At 28.4% G+C, this 24,874-nt stretch overlaps 1 protein-coding gene across 1 annotated transcript in view; it reads left to right on the top strand.

The window, feature by feature from the left end:
* LOC107438279 (phospholipid-transporting ATPase VA) overlaps window positions 1-14,437 on the top strand; it is a 126,605-nt gene extending 112,168 nt beyond the window's left edge. Inside the window, exons 15-23 of the mRNA XM_016050515.4 lie at window positions 254-334; window positions 1,223-1,525; window positions 2,438-2,492; window positions 3,756-3,958; window positions 4,995-5,195; window positions 6,487-6,567; window positions 9,289-9,393; window positions 10,925-11,124; window positions 12,673-14,437. Of these exons, the coding sequence (XP_015906001.1) occupies window positions 254-334; window positions 1,223-1,525; window positions 2,438-2,492; window positions 3,756-3,958; window positions 4,995-5,195; window positions 6,487-6,567; window positions 9,289-9,393; window positions 10,925-11,124; window positions 12,673-12,931 (1,488 nt within the window). The 3' untranslated portion in view covers window positions 12,932-14,437. The remainder of the gene's footprint in view (window positions 1-253; window positions 335-1,222; window positions 1,526-2,437; window positions 2,493-3,755; window positions 3,959-4,994; window positions 5,196-6,486; window positions 6,568-9,288; window positions 9,394-10,924; window positions 11,125-12,672) is intronic.
* Window positions 14,438-24,874: the final 10,437 nt, after the last annotated feature.

The following is a 24,874-nucleotide window of genomic DNA, read 5'->3' as shown; positions in this document are numbered from 1 at the left end:
ACGACATTAAACCAGTATTTTAAGAAGTAGTAAATGTTTAACTAAAACAATATTTATGGAGAAATCTTCAGAGAAAGACATTGGCCCGCATTGGGCTGTCTGGCCTACTATAATGATGATGAAAGCAATATTTAGTTGTAGCAATGATAGAACTGGTATTTTTATTAATGACCACATTTAATATTATTTTATTTGATTCTCTTAGTTATTCTTTTTTGTGTGGAGTATTTAAATTAGTATTTTTTAATTTCAGGAAACAGCTGTAAATATTGCTTATTCTTGCAAACTCTTTTCTTCTGATATGGAGGTTTTAACACTAAATGCTAGATCTAAGGTTTGTTATGGTTTTTGGGTATTTGCTTTTCTTATTTTATTTTAGTACTAAATTGTTTTTAAGTGCATGCTTAAAATCTGCAGATAAATGATAATAAGTGACATTTAAATAAATTGTTGAAAATATATCCTGTTTTGCTTTCAAAACTGAACCATAAACAAATTTTTCTTTAATGGATAGTTTAGAGTTCTAAAAATGTTTTAGACTAAAATGGTTTCCTTAAAAAAATTTTATTTATTTTCTTCTCCTAACATTTCTTTTTTTATAAACTTAACGCTTTTATGAGTAAATTGTGTATAATTTAAAATACGGAAACTTCTAAAAAAAGCTCGAGATATCTGGCTATAGACAACAAATACAAGCTATAGATAGAATTAGGTACTTGCACTTCAATAAGATCACGAATACCCACACACATAACCTATGATGGCAGCACCAGCTGATCATTTATAAGCAAAATGGTGTGTTAGAGTTGAGCTAAGTTTCTCCTTATAAGTTAGAATTTTAATTAGCGTGAAGTTAATTTAATACTACACCATATCGTACATCAAATTTGTAGAAATATAATTCTTTCTTGTCTACGTCTTTTACTAAGCTTAGATTAATTATTTGTTTATGCATTTAATTGTAACCATGATATTTTTATTTTGTGTACTTGGGGACTTCGATACTTAATTAGATTGTTTATGTTCTACGTGCCTTCACGCTTGTCTTTGTACTAAATACGAAATATTCAGTGAAAGGATTGAAATCTGTTTGAAAGAATCTTTGTGAAAGAATATAAAATGTGTTACTTGACGGGCTTGGTATACTCAAAATAGAGTGAAAAGAACAGTTGTGTATGTAAACAAATGCCACGTTTATATATTCATTTATTTTGATTTTCAGGAAGCTGCAGAAGACACATTGGAATTCTATTTAGATCAAATCAAGAAAGACATAGTGACTCAAGAGGGTTGCACTTACGACCCATCCTTAAATTCTAGTGCCTCTGGTAGTGCTCTGAGGCATTTTTTCTTCACTCCAAGATTATCAGTTGCCTCTGTGCACCAAGACAAGAGGCGGCGTGCTCTAGTCATTGATGGCCGTACACTCTCGTACGTCCTAGATAAGCCACTTGATAAGCTATTCCTTAGCCTTGCACAACACTGCACTTCTGTGCTATGCTGCCGAGCAACGCCACTGCAAAAGGTATCAAACTTGGACTCTGTAGAAATAGAAAGTAACTTATATTTTAATTACTTTGGACAGTGGCTCCTAAAATTCTATGAATAGTGGAACTAAAGTAGTGATAACAAATCTTACAAACTCAGCATGCCAAATTTCTGAAAATATTTTACATTACTCTGTTGCGGTGTCAATAAAAAATAGTCATAATTTTTTTATATTTTCAACATAGTAAATAAAAAAACAATGTATGATTTTCATACTTATTTTAAGTATTTAAATGGTTTTTTATCTAGAAAGTATACCGTAAACATATGTATAAAATGAGCAAAAACTGAAAATAATGTACATTTTGCAAAAAATACTTATGAAAAAAATAGTTTTCATTTTTTTAATGTTGAAAGCATGCAAAATGTGTGCACATATCTTTTGCCAAAGATTCTGTGGTTCTTTGATTGTCTGTGATGAAAGGCTTTCTTAAATCAATTAGTTTTTTATTAATTTCTTTTCTCTTTACATATAAACTGTTCTCTTGAGTATTTTTGCATTAAAATTTTTTTGTTGATGTATTTCATTTGAAATGCTTTTTCTATGTTCATATTTATGAGGGTCTTTATAATAACTGCATTCCTTGAAAGATGAAATTATTGTTAGAAAACTTCATAAATACCGATTATTGTTCTAATATTTTTCGAATCATCTTCACCCTAAACTTTGGTACTTCTGTTTAATATGTATGGTTCAGTTATTGAAAATTATTCTTTTTTTATTTACTGTTATATTTGTTTAGGCTTAAATATTATAATAACCAAACCATTAGTGCTGCTGTTTTTTTTTTTTTTTTTTTTTTTTGTTCTTTATTAAATTAAATTTGAAAAATTTTCTGTAGAAATTAAGACCAATACTAAAACAAAATTTCCTATTTCTATCTTCTAGGCATACATAGTCAGCTTAGTCAAAGAAACTTTAGATGTGTTGACTCTTGCCGTAGGTATGTATTTTACTTTACTATCTCTATTTAAATGAATACATTGACTTTTTTTTTGGAAAACATTTACAGAATCTGAGTAATATTTTTTGATACATAGTTCCTTGATTCAATTTGGTTCTGTATAAATAGCACCTCCTCCTTCTGTAATTAGTACTTTTTGGGAAGAGTTCATGTTGACAGAAATATAAAAGTAGCTTTTGGAATATTATAGCATCACAATTCTTTCTTTATTTCTAGAACCTAAACTCATTTAGATTAAAGCAAAAAAAAAAAAAAGCATAAATCAAGCTCAAATGAAAGTACTTAAATGGACATACTATAGTTTCAGTTCTATAAACAAGTACCTTCCTCAGTGTCAAAGCGTTGAACCTATGATTGTTTTTCATGCTTTGACACTGAGAAAGGTTCTTATTTATAGAACTGAAACTATAGTAGTATGTCCATTTAAGTACTTTCATATGTGCTGTATGCACGTTTTTTGCTTTTGTCTATATAACACAAAATATACCTTATCCTTTGTTGGCTAAACTCAGTTTTATTATTTTGGTTCACAAAAGTTAAATTAAAGTACAGTAGGGAACCGATTATCCGGAACGATCGGGACCATCGCTATTCCGGATAACTGATTTTTCCGGTTTTCTGAATCGCTACAAAAAGCCGTCTTTTTTATTGTTAAACCCAACTAAAAAAAAAAATAGTAGGAAATAATCTTAAAAAGAAGAAAAGACGATGAAATAATACAGTAATGATTATTTCTAAAATGATGGTATGGTAAACATCTTTCAAAAAAGAAAAAAAAATTTTAAAATCTTATGAGGAAAAATTTTTTTTTTTTAAAAATGGTGGGAAAATTCAGCGAATTTCGTTCCGGTTTTTTGGTATTCCGGTTTTCTGATTTCCGGATAACGGGTTCTGTACTGTATTATGCATGATATTTATTTGTAACATGTGTGGTTTTACTCTGAAATTCCAGAAAATGAAAAGAAAAAAAAACTTTACTGATACGTATATAAATGTTATTTTGAGAACTGCTGATAAATTTTTAATCTAAATGTAAATAAGCTTCTATAGTTAATTTAACTGTAGCTATTGTAATAATTATTGACTATAAATGTGTTAAAACATTTTCGGTTCATTTACGCCTGCTCATTAGTTATAATGTAATTTCTTAGTGTGTAAGAAACCAACTACTGTGTGTTGTTCACCACATATATTTTTTCATTTGTGTTTAGAATTAAGTAGAATTTGTTATGATGTTTTAAGGTGATGGTGCCAATGATGTGAGCATGATTCAAACGGCAGATGTTGGTGTTGGAGTGAGTGGTAAAGAAGGCATGCAAGCTGTTATGGCAAGTGACTTCACAATTGTACGTTTCAAGCATTTGGAACGCCTCTTACTAGTCCATGGTCACTGGTGCTATGATCGTTTAGCGAGGACCATTTTGTACTTTTTTTACAAAAATTCTGTGAGTTCTTATCATTATTTTTCTTCAATTATAAAATCTTAATTCTATTTTATTTTTATACCAAAATATCTGCAACTTTGATATAATTTCCGTGATTTATACTTCTATAAAAGAGATATCTTTTGACGTTCTAGAGTTGAACCAAATTTTAAATATGATTGGTATTAACTACAGTAGGGAACCGATTATCCGGAAAGATCGGGACCATCGCTATTCCGGATAACTGATTTTTCCGGTTTTCTGAATTGCTACAAAAAGACGTTTTTTTTATTGTTAAACCTGACTAAAAAAAAATATTTGGTAATAATCTTAAAAAGAAGAAAAAACGTTGACACTAATGATTATTTCCAAAATGATTGTAACAGCTTTCAAAAAAGAAAGAAAAATCCTAAAATTTTATGAGGAAAAAAGATTATTTTTTTTTTAAATGGCGGGAAGATTTATCGAATTTCGTTCCGGTTTTTTTGTTTTCCGGTTTTCTGAATTCCGGATAACGGGTTCCGTACTGTACTATGTTTTACTTCTTAACAGTTAATTTTCAATTCTTCATAATTTAATGAACGTCAAATATTTGTATTATATTAGGGGCCCTAACTTTGCTTGTTTCACTTGGAACAATTTATGTTCTTGCGCATTTATGCTTAATGAATAATATTCAAAATAGAATAAACTTGTTTGATCTTAAAAAAGGCCTATTTTTAAAAAAGGAATCATGAAAGCTTCTTCCCTGCTATGTTTCACTCTCTCATTCTGTGTTTCGACACTGATGAGAGTTTTTCCTTATTGAACCGAAGTTATAAAATTTTTTTATTTATGTGGCGTTAATTGTGCTCTGTTTGCATTGTTTAGATTTATTAGCGTGTAACACAAAGTTTTCTTTTGTTTGTATTAATATCTAAGTTAAATTTCTTTAATGCATTAAAATGCCATTTAACAAATTCTTTCACTAAGTTTTTTAATTATATGCTTGTTTGTGAATTTCATATTTTGCTGCTTCCCCCTGTTTTGTAACTTTAAAGTTTTTTCTATTTTGCAGACATTCATATTTATCATTTGTTGGTACCAATGGTACTGTGGGTTTAGTGCCAACGTCATGATCGACCAAATATATCTCATGCTGTACAATGTCATGTTCACCTCACTGCCCCCTCTCGCACTGGGTATCCTAGACAAAGACTGCCCAGACCATCTGCTGCTCAAGTATCCTGTTCTCTATCGTCAGGGACGAAAAGGAGAAGTATGCATTCTTTTGCTTGTCTTTTCTTTTCATCCAATTTAGTTTTTAACTCTCTTCTGTGCATTCAATTTTTCAGTTTTTGCCCTGGCTCCTTCACTGGATAGTGAGCAGGTTTCCTTGTATGTTACAATGATAGGGGGGGGGGTCACTCAGACTTGTCTAAATATGTTACTGTTAAAAGGTTAATGCTCATTAACTTTTTGGAATACTTAAAACCAAATATTTCTTATATTTATTTTCATTTTTTTTATAATACTTATACGTTTTTGAAAATAATAAAACTTCATACTAATTGTTGAAGTTCTAAAGCAAAAATAACATGCATAACATAAAATGTTAAACATATCAACATAAAATGTTAAAAATAATAATTTCTATCTATCTTAATATTTTTTAAAGCTTCCAAAATCTTCTGGCAAGATAAATATGGGACTTTTTAATGATGTAACCTTTTTTTTTTTTGTTCTTAATAAATGCTAGCAAATTCCAGATCAAAATCTTTTCCCTTTTTTTTCTTGAAAAAAGGCTAAATTAGTTTAAAAGAACAACTTAAGTAAATGGTTAATGAAAAAAAAATGATAAAGCTCTAAGAAATGAAGAACTGTTACATTTTCTAGAATTTCTATGTCTAATAATTCTTCTGTATACTGTTTAAGTTCACAATTCAAGAAATAAATTGCCACACACCACTTTCCACTTGGTTAATTACATACATTAGACTTGAGTCATTAATCTTAAATTATTGGAATTTGATTTCTGATTGTGCATTGAGGGATTCTGATATAAAATCCTGCATAATCCTTGATGCAAAAGTAAACAACAAGGTTTTGAAGATTGCCTTTTTGCAATTAATTATGCATATTTACATCGTTTATAAATAGATTTCACAAGGTCGAAAAAACTAACACAGTTTCATCCCTGCTGATCATGAGACATTGTACTATGGGTACAGTAAAACTTTGGTTTTTCATGGGGAACTAAAAATTTTCCCACAAGAGTTTTTAAATTTCTAATAATTTTGAGTAGATTTCTTTTCATAAGAAATCTGCTCAATCTTGTAGATTGATTGTAACAGCGGATGTAGGTACAATTTACAAAATTATGAAATAGTTAGCTGATAAGTAAAAAAAATATCTCTAAATTGTTGGATTACCTGAATTATTAATTCATTTTATTGTATCATTTATAAATTCATATAATTCATTGCTTTTTAATAATTCATTAGTTATTGCCTGTCATTATTCTTTTTGTTATACAATACATATTTTCTAACTCAATATTTTGTTTACAGGTTCACACAAAGTACTCATTTTGGGTGAATATGTTAGATGCTATTTATCAGAGTATTGCAACTTTCTTCATTCCTTATATGGTACTAAAATAATGCATTTGCCATTTGTTTTACATAATTTCTTTAAATTTTATGTATTTTTACATTAACACTTTACATCAAAATAGTATTTAGCCGTTTATTTTATTGCTGCATATAAAAATATTTTGGAAAAATGTCTATAATAGCAATAACTCATTAGATTAATATTTAAATTTATTTTAGCACTCTTTCCATCTTTTATATTTCAGAAACAATTCCATTATTTCTAAAAGTTATTTATGGGGGATTTTCTAAATACGTTCAATTTCAGTTTAATTTTAATCAAATATTTTAGTTAATTATTTTTTTTAAATACAGAATAATCGCTGTTACTTTACATTTTTGAAATTGAGATCTGAAATTTGTTTTGTATTTGTGCTTTTAAAAAAAAATTCATATTTATATTTTTTATCTCAAAAAATAAACTTTTTGACTTGATTGAAATGAAGTCCATTCTGGGAAACCTAAATATTTTTTAATGAATTAAAAAAAATTCTTAAATATATGACCACATTCCATTATTTCTTTTATTTATGGGAGATTTTCTAAATAGGTTCAATTTCAGTTTAATTTTAATCAAATATTTTAGTTAATTATTTTTTTTAAATACAGAATAATCGCTGTTACTTTACATTTTTGAAATTGAGATCTGAAATTTGTTTTGTATTTGTGCTTTAAAAAAAAAAATTCATATTTATATTTTTTATCTCAAAAAATAAACTTTTTGACTTGATTGAAATGAAGTCCATTCTGGGAAACCTAAATATTTTTTAATGAATTAAAAAAAATTCTTAAATATATGACCACATTCCATTATTTCTTTTATTTATGGGAGATTTTCTAAATAGGTTCAATTTCAGTTTAATTTTAATCAAATATTTTAGTTATTTTTTTTAAATACAGAATAATCGCTGTTACTTTACATTTTTGAAATTGAGATCTGAAATTTGTTTTGTATTTGTGCTTTTAAAAAAAAATTCATATTTATATTTTTTATCTCAAAAAATAAACTTTTTGACTTGATTGAAATGAAGTCCATTCTGGGAAACCTAAATATTTTTTAATGAATTAAAAAAAATTCTTAAATATATGACCACATTCCATTATTTCTTTTATTTATGGGAGATTTTCTAAATAGGTTCAATTTCAGTTTAATTTTAATCAAATATTTTAGTTAATTATTTTTTTTAAATACAGAATAATCGCTGTTACTTTACATTTTTGAAATTGAGATCTGAAATTTGTTTTGTATTTGTGCTTTAAAAAAAAAAATTCATATTTATATTTTTTATCTCAAAAAATAAACTTTTTGACTTGATTGAAATGAAGTCCATTCTGGGAAACCTAAATATTTTTTAATGAATTAAAAAAAATTCTTAAATATATGACCACATTCCATTATTTCTTTTATTTATGGGAGATTTTCTAAATAGGTTCAATTTCAGTTTAATTTTAATCAAATATTTTAGTTATTTTTTTTAAATACAGAATAATCGCTGTTACTTTACATTTTTGAAATTGAGATCTGAAATTTGCTTTGTATTTGTGCTTTTTAAAAAAAAATTCATATTTATATTTTTTATCTCAAAAAATAAACTTTTTGACTTGATTGAAATGAAGTCCATTCTGGGAAACCTAAATATTTTTTAATGAATTTAAAAAAAATTATTAAATATGTGACCACATTCCATTATTTCTTTTATTTATGGGAGATTTTCTAAATAGATTCAATTTCAGTTTAATTTTAATCAAATATTTTAGTTATTTTTTTTAAATACAGAATAATCGCTGTTACTTTACATTTTTGAAATTGAGATCTGAAATTTGTTTTGTATTTGTGCTTTTAAAAAAAAAATTCATATTTATATTTTTTATCTCAAAAAATAAACTTTTTGACTTGATTGAAATGAAGTCCATTCTGGGAAACCTAAATATTTTTTAATGAATTAAAAAAAAATTCTTAAATATGTGACCACATTTCATTATTTCTTTTATTTATGGGAGATTTTCTAAATAGGTCCAATTTCAGTTTAATTTTAATAAATATTTTAGTTAAATTTTTTTAAAATACTAGTTATAATATGTCTTATGTTTGCTAAACTCAAATTTCTTTATTTTAGAAATATATTAATCAATTCAAAAATGAATTTTTGCCCTCCAAAATTTAAAAATTCTGAATGAAACTTTTTGGTGCTTGATCAATAGTTAAGTATCTGTTTGAGCAATTTTGATAACTAAAAATATTTAGAAAAACTATCTTTCATTTGGATAATTTGTTATGTTTTGTAACACTTCGTTTTTTTTAAATTCAATTTTTGATTTTAACTAATTATTCTTTTGATTCCTCTGATGATTCTAAATTTATACTTAAATCAAATAATCATAAATAATAGTTTTTGAAGACTAAAAATATTTCAAAAAACTTTCCTTCATATGGATAAGTTGTTATGTTTTGTAACAATTGTTTTTTTAAAATTCAAATTTTGATTTTGATTAATTATCCTTTTGATTTCTCAGATGAAATTAAATTTATGCTTAAATCAAATAAGCTAAACTTTCTTTGATTATCATAATTAATAGTTTTTAAGATTTAGACTCGTGTCTTAAGGGTTTTGTTAATCCATCTTATTTCTCTGTAAAAATGTTAAAAGAAATTATTAAAAATTTGCTTTTTCCACATTATAAACAATTTCTAAACACGTTGCTTTTTTCTGAATACAGGCGTATTATGACTCTGATGTTGGAATTTGGGAATTTGGAACCACCATCTGCACTGCTTGTGTTATTGGGCAGTTATTGCATTTAGGTATAGAAACTAGATCGTGGGTAAGTATAACAATAATTAATTGCATTTTGAAAAAAGAAACATCATTAGTAAAATTTAAAAATATCTAACACTGGAATTAAAATGTTTTTGTTCATAATATTTGCAGTTTTAACATTTTAACTTATTGCCTATTGGTTACTCATTGATTGTTAGTTGTCAAATGCGTTTGGAACTTTCTTCCACTCCAATAACATTTAAAAACTTTCTGTTAGTACCTTCGTCTAATGATATGTGAGCAAAATCTGAAGATATGGCGAATAAATTAATACATATAGAAATAATAATATGAATATACATAAATAATTAATATATAATTCTATTGTTGTATAGATAAATAGGAATAATGTAAGAACTTTCCTTGGGAAGTTTTAATTTTTTCAAAAATTGTCACTCATAATCCTTTTTTTTAAGTTGGATATTTTCTTCGTTTAAAATTCATTTAATCATTTTTAATCTAGAGTAATTTACCACTATAGATTTAAGAAAAAAAACAGTTGAATTTTTTATGTTTATAATACATAATGTAAATTTATTTTATTATAATGACTAGAAATAGTTTGCCTAAATAAGATAAATGTTAACAATGAAATCATGTTATGATACATATTTACTAATTACCTATCCTCAAAAGATGACATTTGGCCATAATAATTGTCTATATCTTTAAATAAAATTCGTTGCCTTTCGTTGCAATTCGTTGCCTTTTACCATACATACAATTGTGAATTCTCTATGGAAAATATAATGACTAGAATATATATATATATATATATATATATATATATATATATATATATATATATATATATATATATATATATATATATATATATATATATATATATCATTGAAACTGCATTTTAAGTTAAAAACTCCCGCCATATGGTTTTTTTAATCTCAAACTATCATTTTGCAAAGTGCAGCATACTCTTGATATCTCAAAGTTAAAGAGACGGTAAAAAACTTTCCAGATAGCGAGTTTTTGAGATAGCAGGTTCAGAACTAAATATGTTCTAAAAAGTAGAAAAATATACTCTAAAATATTATTCTTTAAAGTAGAGTAATGAAACAGAAGAATAACTACTAATAAATACGTATATAATTATAGTTGATTAAGTCTAAATACAACCATTATTATTTTATTTTTAAAAGTGGGACAGAAATTATTATGCATGAAACTGAAAAAAAAATGGTTTACAATAAACTTACAATGCGGTTTTTCTGAAAAAATTTATTTTCTATTTCGAAGAAAATTCTACGTAACAAGGTTTTAAGAAGAAACCCTTCGACATTGGAATTCAGATTAACATTAGGTGGATATATAATTCCAAGGGAAAAAATAATTTTTTGACACAACAAGGTTTTCAAGGTATCGAAGTTGGAGATATCGAGAATATACTGTATAAACTTGTATTAAACTTTTGCACACAGCTAATAAGTTACCCATTTGTAACTAGTGGTTGTATTTCTTGCATGTAAGTTGTAAAGTGTATGGCATTTTTGTTAAAATATTTTTATTTTTTATTCCAGACCCTTCTCCATCTGGTGTCACTGACGATCAGCTTCTTTTTGTATTTCGGTTTTGCTCTCATCTACAATTATATTCCCGCCATGAGTGCCGGTAAGGAAGGACTGCAGAATCCTTACTGGGTCATATACCATGCAATATGCTCATCTGGTATATTTTGGTTCTGCATTATACTGGCACCTTTGCTCTCTGTTCTACCAAGGTGTGTTTTCCTTTTTTTGCGTGTTCATGAATATCATGAAAAGTCCAACTATTATCCAGTATTTTTTTATAGCTTTCCTTATTATATATTTAAAAAATCTTGGTGAAAAATAGAAAAAAACATGCCAAAATTGTATCTCATGGCCAACAAAACATTTTTGGACTTCATACTTCATTGTGAATATATTTTCTCTCCAGAAAAGTTTATCTCCCCAAATTTTTTTTATCTATAAATCTCTCATTAGGCTAGTCCTAATGCTTGGTTCAGAAACCTGTTCTAACTAAAAATAGAGAACACGAAATAACAGTTTTTGAAAGAAAGGTTCTCAAAAGCATTGTTGGTGGCATAAAAAAAAATAGCTTTTGACGAACGTGTTTTAACTCAGAAATATAAGGAGTTTTTAAAGAGCTCTTTAAAATTTTACTACTCTTTCATTATTAAAATTGAAATAATGAGCTAGCTGCTCATATGACCAGAATAAATGAAAAAGATCCAGTAAAGAAATTTTTGTATCGGTGCCCTTCACTTGAAAAAGAATAAGGTCGAATCAATAATTGCTCGGTTCAGAAACCTGGCCTCTAACTAAAAATAGTGAACACAAAATGTCAGTTTTTGAAGGAAAAGCATTGTTGGTGGCATAACAAAATGGCTTTTGGCAAAAGATGTTTTAACTCAGAAATATATGGAATTTTTTAAGAGCCCTTTAAAATTTTAGTACTCTTTCATTATTAAAAGTATTAAAATTAAGAGAATGAGCTGGGCTGCTCATGTTACCAGAATGGACGAAAAAGATCCAGTAAAGAAAATTTTTGTATCAATGTCTTTCACTGGTAGATGATTACTAGTAATGAAGCTAGCCCTTCACTTTAAAAAGAGGAAGGTCAGATCAATAATGGCTCGATTCTGTGGAATCAGATTAGTGATTGGGATAAAAGACTGGGAGTCCAGGCCTGAAGGAATCTTCATCAGGAAGTCTTAGCCCAATGATGAACTTAAAAGGTTTCAAATTTATATTACAATGAAAAATATAAAAAAATCTTTTCAAACTTTGGCAAAGAATTTTTGAGGTCAAAACAAAGTATTGATAACTACCAATTTATTTTGAACTGTTCAGAGCAAAAGGCAATTACTTTCCATTCTTTAAAAAAAAAAAAAACAATCTGTTTTTCAGTGAGTTTTATTTATGTGTTGTTCTTCTCCGTTCAAACTTTGACAAATATCTTTGAAGGTCAAAGAAGTGATTATAATCAAAAATCAGTTTATTTAAGACCAGCGTTTAGGCAGCTCATAGCAAAAATTGAATACATTAGCCATGCAGATCGAAAGCAAATTGGTTTTCAGTGATTTTTATTCCTTCTTTGCTCTACTTTTTTTTTCTTGATGATGAACAAAAAAAATAATTACTTTAGTTCTAAATTTTTATTATTATAATTGTAGAGTTTTTAATGAATTTTTATATTGTTATAGCTTTGACTTTCACTATTCAGCATTTTTATGCAAACATTTTGCACAATATTCCCTATACATGACATCTATTTATTATTTCAGATTCATGTTACGCTCATTTCAAAGTAGTATGTTTCCCTCTGATGTGTCCAGGACTATTCGTGTGCACAAAAAAGAAGAAGCAGCCTCTGAGGTGTCCACAGTGTCCGTCGCTTGGTCTAAGGACTCCAGCAACGAGTCTTCCATTGATATACCCATTCATCATGACAAAGGACTCCAATCAGAGCAAAGACTCTCTATACAAAGTGACTGCCGTGAAGTCTCAATCGAGTCATACTCCATAAATTCTTCTTCTAGTTAATTACATTTTCTTGATTGCTGTTTTTATAGTCATTTGCCAATTATATGTTTCAAATTGTCTCATTAAACTAATTCTGTTCGTACAAAATTGTTACATGTTAGATATATTTAATATATATGCACTAATTTAGGAATATTCACATAAGTATGAATTATTTTGATGAAAAGCGGGTATGTCAAACACTTATGGGCTGAATGTGGCCTGTCTACTAGTCAAATATGACCTGTGAAATGCTGATAAAAAAAATTGTTATTAACTATCATGCATCCATAACAAGAATAATTATTATATTTTGTATGCATTTTTTTAGTTAAAAAAACTGCTCATTGTGTTATTATTCTTGTTTTGGCCTTTTTAAGGTGTATCAAGTTTGACATACCTGATGTAAAATGATTAATTGAATGTTGCTTAGCTTATGCTTTGATTAATGACCCATACATATAAAGAAAACTTTTTTTCAAATCCATAAAAAGTTGTCACTGTGGTTACATATCTGTTAAAAAAAATTTTTATGTCAAAGTAAAAAATATTTATGTGATCCAGAGTATGCTAAATGTTTTAATTTTATTAGGGATGGTCACATTTTTTTTTTTTAATTTCTTTTAAATCATAAATATAAAACAAAGTTTAGACCCAACCAGAGAACCATCATTCAGAATTGTCAATATTATTATTACACATTGAAATATAACATTTTAGTCTACCTTCCTTTATATGAACAGCTCAATTTAACCTGAAATTTACGTCACCTTACGTATTGATAAGGTGAAAATATGCATTTTTGGTAAGGAAAATTAAGATTTTCCATTAGAGACAAATATTTTATATTTGATAATAATTTTTTTCGCTGTTACTTTACATTTTTGAAATTGAAATCTGAAATTTGTTCTGTATTTATGCTTTTAAAAAAAATTCATATTTATATTTTTTATCTCAAGAAAATAAACTTTTTGATTTGATTAAAATGAAGTCCATTCTGGGAAACCTAAATATTTTTTAATGAGACTAAAGAAAATTTCCTAAATATGTGACCTCAAAATGCAACTTTTTTTTTCAACTTGAAATAGTGAAACACCTTATTAAGCATGTACTTTGGTTATCCACAAACATTTAGAATTGTACAAATAACTTTAAATACTATGTTATAAAATTTGAAATCTATTATTGTTGAAACTGAAGTTTTATGTACAAGTTAGAAGTTTTTTTACCTTTTTTTTCCCATATGCTTACAATTACTATAGAATTTTTCAAAAAGCATCATTTCTTACATCAATGTGGATATTGGTCACTTTTATTTTTAAGTTAATATTTTTCTTTAATTCATAAAATATATAATGGATGTGATTTATTATTTTATTACTTATGTAAAAAAAAATACAAGCCATTTTATTTTAATTTTGTTAATTACATTTGCAATAAGAGGGATACAGTGCAAAAGCTTTGGCTTATAATACTATTGCAGTGAAATCTCAGTTATACAGACATTCTTGGGATCAAAAAAAAAAAGTTTTGACTTATGAGAGTTGTCCATTTACGGGAAGTTATAACAAAGTATACTTATAACAAAGTTATACTTATAACAAAGTATACTTATAACAAAGTATACTTATACAATACTTATAACAAAGTTTGGTCAAATAATTTCAATGATGTATTAATAATTATTAAATTTATTATAACTATTTACATTGATATTTATTTAAATTTAAAAAAAATATTTTCTTCAATACAAAAAGAATACATGACAAAGTTTTCTAAATATATATGCATAATTTTAGATGTAGCTATAAAGAAATGATTATGTTTTTCCTATTTACACCGATATTCAATTTATTTACACTATATAAAATAGTCGCTTTTGGTCCTACCTCACTTCCTCAGTTGGTTCTAATTATTAGGTTTACACCTCCCTGTCACTTGAAATGAAATGTGGTGGTGCCTCATTGAAATAGACCTCTTACTAATCATAGAAAAAAGCATGAGGCTCTAAGAAGTTGTTACATTTGCAAATCGATGATCTGTGAAGTGTTTGAATAAATGTTTGATTTACATGAATACCTCAATGACTAGATTTCTGCTCTGTTCTCTCCTTTTTTTATTTATTTGTTTTATTTTAAGCTGGCTGTGTTAAATACAGGGGCCAAATTGAATCGAAACGGAAAGGAATTTTAGGCAAGGGAGAAAAATTGAGAGCATTTAATGCCTAGTTTCAGCTTTCGGGGTCATATAACTCGGGCCCTTCAGACGAAAAGGTAGTACTACTGTTCGAAATACTTCATATGAGCAGTTTCATTTTCTCCCCTTTCTTTGCAAAGTGACGAGAGAGTTATTGATAGAGAAATAACTGAACAGTATGTTCAGTTATAGATAAGGCAAAAAAATTTGCAGGCTTCAAAAAGTGTGGAAAGTTGCATATTTTTTCTTGGAATTTTAAGCACTTTTTTTCGAATTTAGAAAACTTTGTATCCGGTTGTAAAGATAGAAAACAACGTTTGGGGGCATAAATGACTTCGCGTCCGACTACAGGTGTATCTGCTTTGCGGAGAGAGTACATAATGGTTTATTTATAGAAGATTCTCAGAGAATTAAAAATATGTATGTAGTGACTAATGAGAGGTGTCCGTAATGTGAGGTTTCACTGTTATATGTTTGAAATTTCCTGAAATGTTGAAATAAACTTTTTTTTTAAGATATCAAAATGTCTAGGTAACTTAAATCTGAAACACACACGATGCTAGTCACAATTGTTGAAAAATTTCTATCAAATTTTGAGTTTTGATAGAGGGTAATGCCGTTGTTTTAAAACATTTTTTAATAAAATTTTAAAAGTAACTTTTCTTTTGTTCTTGTAGAAATAGCTATATTTCTAACTGGGTTTTTTCATGTTCACTGTTCTTTTAAATTCTTCTTTTTCTAATAATTTTAAAAAAGTTTCTTAGAAATTATACTTTATTTCAAGAATAGCAATAGTAAAATTTTTGTTTAAAAATTATGAATGAATTTAATTGAAATTTTTTTTGTATCCAACTACAAGTCACAAATGTACATTAAATTTTTCTTTCTTATTTTCTTTGAAATGTGCAGTCTGTTGTGGTAGAAGATGTAAAAAATTATTTTTTGAAGTAATATTATCAAATGTGATTATGCTTATTTGATATTTAAACCTAGTCATTTATTTATTTTTAAATGAATTTATTGCAATAAAATTTTGTTAGACTTTCTAATTTTGTAAATATTAAAATATTGTTGTAGATTTCTTTTGCTGCGCTGTTTTGTACTTAATTGATATTTTTTATGATTGTTTCATACTCAAATCGTTATTTTTATCTAAAATAATTTATGAAAATACTTGCCATGCAGTAAGCAGTAAAATTTTTTACTTAAATTTAAGTTTGAAAGATGCATATATTGGCTCTCATTAGAGGCTTTGTTTAGTTGTAGTTTATTCACTGATCAAATATTTTTCGGGCATGGAATTCGAAAATCGATAGATTTCGACTAATAACAATTTAAGATAATAACATTAATAACAGATATAAATTAACCTTTGGACAATTGTATTCAAAATCTAAAAAATTAAAGCTTCTTCTCATAGTTTTATTTTTAATTTCTGTTCAAAATCTCATTGTTGACGTAGATCGAGTTTCATTTTGCAAATGTTGCTGTTTTTTTTATCCTCCATTGTCTGACAAGATCCATTGTTTCTCAAAAAGTCCAACACAAAAAGTGGGGTCGGACAATCTAGATGTCCTTCCTAGAGAGACCAAAGCAATCCTAAATGTGCACAGCAAAAACCTGTACAAATAATTACACAAGATAAAAATTAATATATGCATTTTTACAGAGATACAAATACTTACATGCATTCAATATTTTAAAAACATTTGCTAAATTATAACCAACACAAAATAAAATTGTAATTATAACATTATTAAAAAAAAGTATACATTACATTAAAATCATACATGATTTAAAATTATAACATAAGTGTTTTAAAAAACTAATTATCAAAAGCTGTTTTTGAATAAATGGGATAATTGCTCCAATATACGTATGAAATTTCTGTTCAACACCTTAAACACAAGACTTTAAAATGGCTAGATCTGAAAAATGTCGAATTTTGTATGCCTAAAGTTTCTTGATTAGCATTGAATAAACTGTAACCTAACAAAATTTAAGATGATTGTGTGGAGTTATTTGTTTGTGTTTGAATGATGCGCATTATTTTGTATGAAATCAGTTGTTATAAACACTTAAAAAGAAACATATGAAGAAGCAACTAATGTAAAATTATGAATGTTGAAAAGAAACATTCCTTCCTTTAAAATGCAAGGTGAGATTACTGTGCATTTTCTAGTAAACTATGTTATATATAGTTAGAAACTCTTTATTATTATAGTTATTTTGTATTACAAGAAATATCAGATATTATAAACTATTGACACAAAATACATTTAGGATTGTAAAAATTATTGCAATAAGAAATATTAATTCATAATCTGTTTTATGATTTTTAATTACAAAAAAGTAATTCAAAATTATATCAATATAAGTAGTTAAATTTCAGAATTGACTATTCTTAAGCATACAAATTATGCACCATTAGCGTTTGAAATTCTATATAATACCCAAAATTAGTTGTGTTAATTTCTTCCATAAAATCAAATCTTCTTATTTTTTTATATTAATTTTTTGTTCTCTACAATTTGTTTATTTATAATTGATTTAAAAATAGAATTTTTTCCCCCAAATTTAACCTTTTAAGTAATGAAAGAAACACCTTTGTAAAAAAAACATTAATACATATTTGTTTTAATGTACTAACTGAATCTTCGTTTCTGCTACCTACTATTTTAGATTTAGAAAAGCACTGTGCTTTGAATTTAAATCCAATTTTATATATTTATATTGTTAATATATATTAATAATATCCTTTTTAAATAAAACTCGTCTTTTAAAGGAATCTAGTACCAAATAGATTAACATAAAGCTTTGCATTTTATTAAAAATTTGTCTGAATATTTCTGGGGAAAAAAAGCATTTTGTTTTAAGTTTCTCAACATGTTGTAATTTTTTTCAAGAATAAATTACTATTAAGAGCTTTGAACTATGCACAGTTTTGAAAATGCACTTATTAATTATTATTATTTCTGTATTGATTTCTCATGACATCTTTATCTTTGATTGCTTTCTTGTGTTTTGTTGTAAATTGTATGATATTTAATGAACAATGAATGCAAAGCAACCTCATAAAGTTTTAAGGTTGTTATTTCTATTATTTATTATATTTGTAAAATAAAACTTTTTTTTTAAAAAAAAAGACATTTTTATGCTTTTAGTTTTTGAGGATTATATCATTTAATTTTGTATGTTCATAATCATTCTTATTGTGTCAAACTTTCATTTGTTGAGAGAAAAAAAAAATACAGCTATCCTACATAAATAAATTGTGATATCATTTACAGTGTCTTCAACTTAATATTGTAAATATCTCACCTTTTTATGAAATGATTGACATGTTAGTTGTCTTTTGTGCAAAAAAAAAATTATTTTGAATAAAGAACTTAAATAATTTTTTCCGCATTTAATTTTTTTATATTTATTACTTTCTTAGAACTTTACAATGTTTGCATACCTGCCAACTTTTAAGATTTTCAAAAAAGTTATTTTTCTGTGGTATTGAAATAATTATTATAAGCAAATAGTGTTTATCTCAATAGGTTTACATTGGCCACTCCTTTTACCACTCAGTAGGTTTACAGTGACGCTTTGCTTTTTTTTATTCTTATTTTTCTTATTTTATAGTGATTGCATACTTGCCAAATTTGTTCTTTTTTTTTCGTCCAATGCCAACCTGTGTTAACATCCGTCAATTCGGGAACATACAGGGCAGTTTCGTTGGCCTCTCTTTCAGGGGCACCATATTCGGTGGGCCAACGTCACTCCCACAGCGAGGACAGATAGTACAGAGAAGGAAAGAACATCCATGCCTTGCCCGGCATTCGAACCCAGAACCTTTCTGATGCAAGGACACAGGCCGGTCGGCACTTGCCAAATTTTAAGATTTTCAAAAAAGTTATTTTTCTGTGATATTGAAATAATTATTGACGGGATATTATTATAGGCAAATAGTGCTTATCTCATTAGGTTTTTACATTGGCCACTGATTTAACCACTCAGTTGGTTTACATCGACCCTTTGCCTTTTTTTCTTTTTTTAAATTTCACAATTATTGCATATACTATTAACTATTCAAGAGATAATGTCAGCAAATAGTACTTTACTAACTTTTCGCCACACAATAAGATAACTAGCTGGTCTTCTTTATGCATGTTAAAACTATTTATCTGCAGTGGTAGTAAAAAGAATATTAAATCGAGTTTGTTAAAACAAGAATCAAGTATGAATGCAAATATTTTGGTACCACATTAAATATTTAAACAAAATTTTCCGAAAAATCTGGAAGAGTTGGCAGGTAGGACAATCTCCAAAATTAAGAGACTCGCGTGAATTGTTAAAAATGGCTCCGACACTAAGTGTGACTTGAGTTAAACAGACTTAGAATTGTTTTGATTACTCAGAGCTCTGTTGGGCTCTCACTGATTCATCGGATCTGACATGACTCAAAGAAACATGGCCAGGCATATAGTCTAGTATATGGAAGGCACAAACATTAATATAGAATCTTGATGGCTCAGGAGATCGCTTCCAATGAGGTAAACTAGGTTCGAATCTGCATCCGGCTTGCACCGACCACAGTGCTAACGTGAAATATCCTCAGTGGTAGACGAATCATGAGTTAGAATCCCTTTGCCGTCATGCTAACGGTGGGAGGTTCTCGTGTTCTTCCTCACCATGTAACGCAATTGCGGGTTAGTTCTATCAAAAACTCCTCCACGAAGGCAAAATTTCTCCCTATACTTGATCCAGGAGTTCCCTTGTCTTCTGGATTGGGTTCAAAATTACAAGGCTATGAAGTTGAATATTAGTAGTCGTAAAACCAAAAATTGAGTCGGTTGATCAACAACGGTAATACAAAAAAAAAAAAAAATGGCAGTATAAGTGCACAGCAAGTGGACCCAATTCCCCCATGGCTGTCTGCAGTTTTTGTGGTGGGTTGCTCTCCGATTACACCAGTCTGATATATGGGTGATTCTTTTTAAACATGACAATTTGGACCAAAATATTTCTTCAAATTTAAAGTCTTCAAAATAATCTAATTTTTTTTTGTATACTTCTTTAGTTACATTAATTAATATCTTACAGACAGCAGTGTAGTTTATTGACATTTGCTCGAGAAAAAAAAATAAAAAAGAAATTCACCAAATCTCGAATGCCAGGAAAATGACATTTTTGCTTAGAAATTTAAAAAACAATCATTTTAAGTTAATGGTAAGTAACTCAACTTAAACTTTTATGTTAGATGGACCATAAATTGCTTAAACTAATTATTTTTATCCACTGCAAAAAGAATCAAAAAAATTTTTGTTGCTGATATGTACAGAATAAAATTGTGTATAATAATCAATCATTAAATTAATAAATAACTTTGATTAAATCCAAGCATATTACAATCATACATAAACTTGGTATTAGGTTAATATTTGCTTTTCCTCCTTACAGTATTAGCAGTTAAAAAGAAATTCTGGTAACACTTCAATGTCCTGGCGTTCATGAGCCAGGATAATGACAAATTCGCCATTTTATAGCACATAATTTTACTTTAATTTAATATTTTGGCCTAAGACGTTTATATTCTGCAGAAAACAACAGAATTTCTTAAAATAATTCAGATAAAATCTATGTAGCTTATGTTATTAATGATTTCAAGAAGCCAGGAAAATGACAACACAAAAACCTACTCACCTTGAAAAATTTTATGAAATAGATTTTGAACCAGAAAATTGGTTCTTTATTCATTCATATAGGAGGGTATCTTGTCAATCTATTGACATAAAATATTGATTGCTGCCTCTATCTATTTTGGTTATGAACCACTAAATTAAAGTATCCAGGAAAATGACAGATTTTCTTGGGACAAACAAATTATTGACAGGAAAAATTAATTTAAACGAAGTTTTTGTAAATAATACCCTCTGCGTATATTCTAGAAATGCTTACACCGGTTGAGATAAAAAAAAATTAGATATTGAAAAATTTATGGGAAGTTTTGAAGCTAGTTATTATTGGAAACATTGTTTGGGACATGCCTGAAACATGAAATTTTGAAGTACAATTAAATTTTTTAATTATACAAAACAATCAATGCTAGTGCAAAGTCTTTTTAAAATGCTAACAGCAATGCTGTTTATTAATTTTCTAAAGAAAAGTTCTTTTAGTATTGTAGTATTAGATCTTGGAGCAAGGGACAGTGAATTGTCATATTTCGTGAGAATCACCCATATATGAATTATAATAAAATTAAAAGAAAGGCATCTTACACTATTTACAGTTATTCTTGGATAGTATCCCATCTTGTAAAAAAAAAAAAGCTGCCAATGGGCTGTGTGTAATATTTTCACTAAAAAATTCTTTGCCGAAGATATCATTAAATTTTGCCTTATCATATTTTTCTGCTTTATTAAAAAAATTGAATTCATTGAGGCAGAGTATATTGAGAGAGTTTTAAAAGATTTAAGTTATCATTTAATATTTGATTCTCAACGTAGTGAGGAGTATTTGTAACGGATCGTAATATTTTTTTCCTGACAATGTCAAGTTTATTTATCAAGGGATCGGGTGCTGTGCACCATGCTGGTAAAGCATAATTGACTATCGGTCTTATGGCTTGTACAGTAGTTTCTTTAGATGAAGTGGTATATTTGAGTGTTTTCCTATGAGTTGTCTCAGAACTTTGAGCGCTTTCCAGGTTTTTGAAATGATGTCTTTTGTATGGTTATTCCGTGTAAGTTTATTATTTAATGTCAGGACAAGGTATTTAGTTTTCTGCATAACTGGAGCAGTTTGATTTAAAATTTGTATGTTTTCAGTGAATTTTGCAGTGAGATATTAATAAATTGCTTTTTATCAGCATTTATGGCTACCCGCCTGTTTGTGCACTTGTCCTCATCCTTAATTTTGTAGACAAAGTCTTATAGTCTAGAAATAGCAAAATCAGGGTGTAGAGCTTTATGGAAAACTGCCTTGTCGTTGGCATAGAATTGGTATTCCCATTCTTCTTTGGGAAATCTGATGTAAAGAAAATTTACAAGGAAGGACCAAAGCAAAGATACTTCCCTGGAGGACCCGGGCATGTATGTTTCTGACAGAAGCGTTTTCTTTATTTAACTTGATATGGACAGTTCTGTTAGTTAAGTAGGAGTCTAGTAGTTGAAGTAAGTCTAAAGGCAAAATGAAACTATATAGTTTTACTATATGGCCTAGGTGCCATCCGCGATCAAAGGCCTTAGAAACGTCTAATAGTATTACAGCCAACGTCTGTTTTAAGTAAAAGCCATTTGAAAAAACTTCAGAAAACTAATGAGCTTTTTTACAATTGAAAATTCTTCTCTAAGCCCTCACTATTCATTGGAGAGTATCTCAAGGAAAAATTTTAAGGGCTCAAAAAAAAATTTCTTCTGCTTATAGCTGGTAGCAGGCTGATGTGTCTAAAGTCAGAAGGATCCGAGTGGGGTTTTTTCTCCTAGGTTTAGAGATTAAAATCACGGCAGATACTTCCATGCTGAGATGTTGAAATCTGCAATCAGTTTTTCTCTACCAGCTGCAACTTTTATGCGATATAATCCTGACCAAGGTTTTTTGAAATTCACTCGCGTGAATTTCAAAAAGTGTCTTCACTTCTCTGCCATGTGAGGAGTGGTAGGAAAAACACGATATAATATTTCAGCTTATAAGGCGACACGTTTAGTTCTTTTTATTATTTTTTTTTTTTTACACATTATGCGCAAAGGTGCTAACATATGTATTTGTAAGTATATAAACCAATATGTTCCATATAAACTTGTAGATTCAGACAAAAATTAAACTAAATTATAAGCAGCACTTTGAAAAAATTCTATAGCTTTCCGTACAAAACTAATTTTAGATTTGAAATCCCTACACCCGAATAAAGTAAGATTAAGAATTCGTGTAAATGCAACAAACAATTTCTTCCCCAGTGTTACTAATTTAGTAAATTTATTCCAAATATTAAATTTTATATTCTACGATAAATATATAATTCACACTTACATTTACTGTGATTTCTAGGCACCTCCTGATTGGTTTTCAAACCCTTTACGGAACAGCAAATCTCGATTGAAAGTTTTCCTAAGGCATTAGCAACAGCGATCTTGCACAGTGCGTTCTAAGTGAAGCTACGTACTTTAGCTCCTTGTTGTTTAAAGAATAATGGGTGCTAAATGTTTAAAAGCAATTATTTTTAGATTTTTAGTGGTTTAGTGATTTGTTGATTTAGTGTTGCCTGACTGATTATACTGCATTGAAAAGGGTCAACTATTTTATTTTATAACCGTCGTTAAGCAGCCGATCCACTTTCGAGTTTACGACTACCAATGTTCATCTCGGTAGCTTTATAATTTTAAACCTAATCCTGAAGACAAGGGAACTCCTGGATCAAAAAATTTTTCTTCGTTCGGAACTTTTTGATGGAACTAATTCACATTCGCTCTACATGGAGAGGAAAAACAAGAAAACCTCCCACGGTTATCCTGGGGACAAGGGAACCGTCATGATCTGTCTAATACTGAGAATATATTTTTATATCAGTACTGTGGTCATTGCGAGCCGGATGCGGAATTCGTAAAGACCAGCCATCGCTGGGATTCAAACCCGGGTCGCATATTTAAGAAGTGAGAGCTCTATCTCCTGAGCCACCACGACACTCAACTAGTATCAACTATTAGTAAATTTCAACAAAATTCTAATATCTTCAATTTTTGTTTCTCTACCAATTTAAAATTTTTTTTTGGCAGAATGCGAAGAAATTGTGATCCAGATATAGGTGGAAAAAGGCTGTAAGCGGACTCGGGCATCCCCTCCTACTGAAAGTACCCACACGGTTTCTTAAGGGTAGTTAAATCAGACCACTCTGCCAGTAAGCCAGTCTACACAAATAGTCATTTAATTGAAAATCTAGTAAAAATATGAAAATGGTAGGAAATGTTTTGAACTGACTTCAACGACCTGGAGAAAGACAAACGAGTGGCAGCTAGAATTTTTAAAGACTATTATAAACTGCTTAAATTAATGTTTTTTTTTTGGGGGGGGGAGTAAATTACGAAATGATTCGTGAGTCATTTTTTACACCCACATATATTTTCTTTAAATAAAATATTTATTGATAGCTCAAGACATTTTTTCCCTTTATTTTAATGACGGTCCCTTGGGTCTATTTCCCATTGGCCTCAAAAATGCCCGAATTGCTACTCTCTTATCGTTACCCAATGGGCACTTGCGGCTAAGCCATGACAGTTGAGTAGCGTCGCCCACGTCACACAAACCCGTTTATAGGGCAGGTTACATTCACACAATCACACATGCCTACGGTGGGATCGAACCCACAACCCCTAGCCCCGCAGTCCAGTGCATTAACCACTAGAACAGTGATCGGCATAGCTGCAGACATCTAGATACATCTCACTTTTGCTATCACTTTTTAAAAAATTCCAGATCGTGGAAACTCTGTTTAATTAATGAATATAATTGGTTTATGTTAATTCAGTGTTGACCAACACATATTAATTGATCAAATATTAACAATATTAAAGTAAGCGAAATTTCTTTCTGGGATTTTTATAATCGCAATTCGTTTTATGAGCAAAATTAGTTTGCGCAGCTCACTTATAAAAACAGTGTGAAATGTTTTCAATGTAGTAGGCATTGCCTTACGATATTCTGAACCAATTTCGTTTTAAACCGTTGTAAGAACCTCAAGGGTAAAAAGTTTGATTTACTCTTTTGTGATTGACTTTTTAAAAAAAA

Source organism: Parasteatoda tepidariorum, chromosome 3 (genome assembly GCF_982258835.1).
Source record: "Parasteatoda tepidariorum strain Cologne lab strain chromosome 3, Ptep-v5.0, whole genome shotgun sequence".
In the NCBI taxonomy this organism is placed as follows: Eukaryota; Metazoa; Arthropoda; class Arachnida; order Araneae; family Theridiidae; genus Parasteatoda; species Parasteatoda tepidariorum.
The sequence above is the reverse complement of the archived record's forward strand: the minus strand, read 5'-3'. Positions and strand labels throughout refer to the sequence as shown.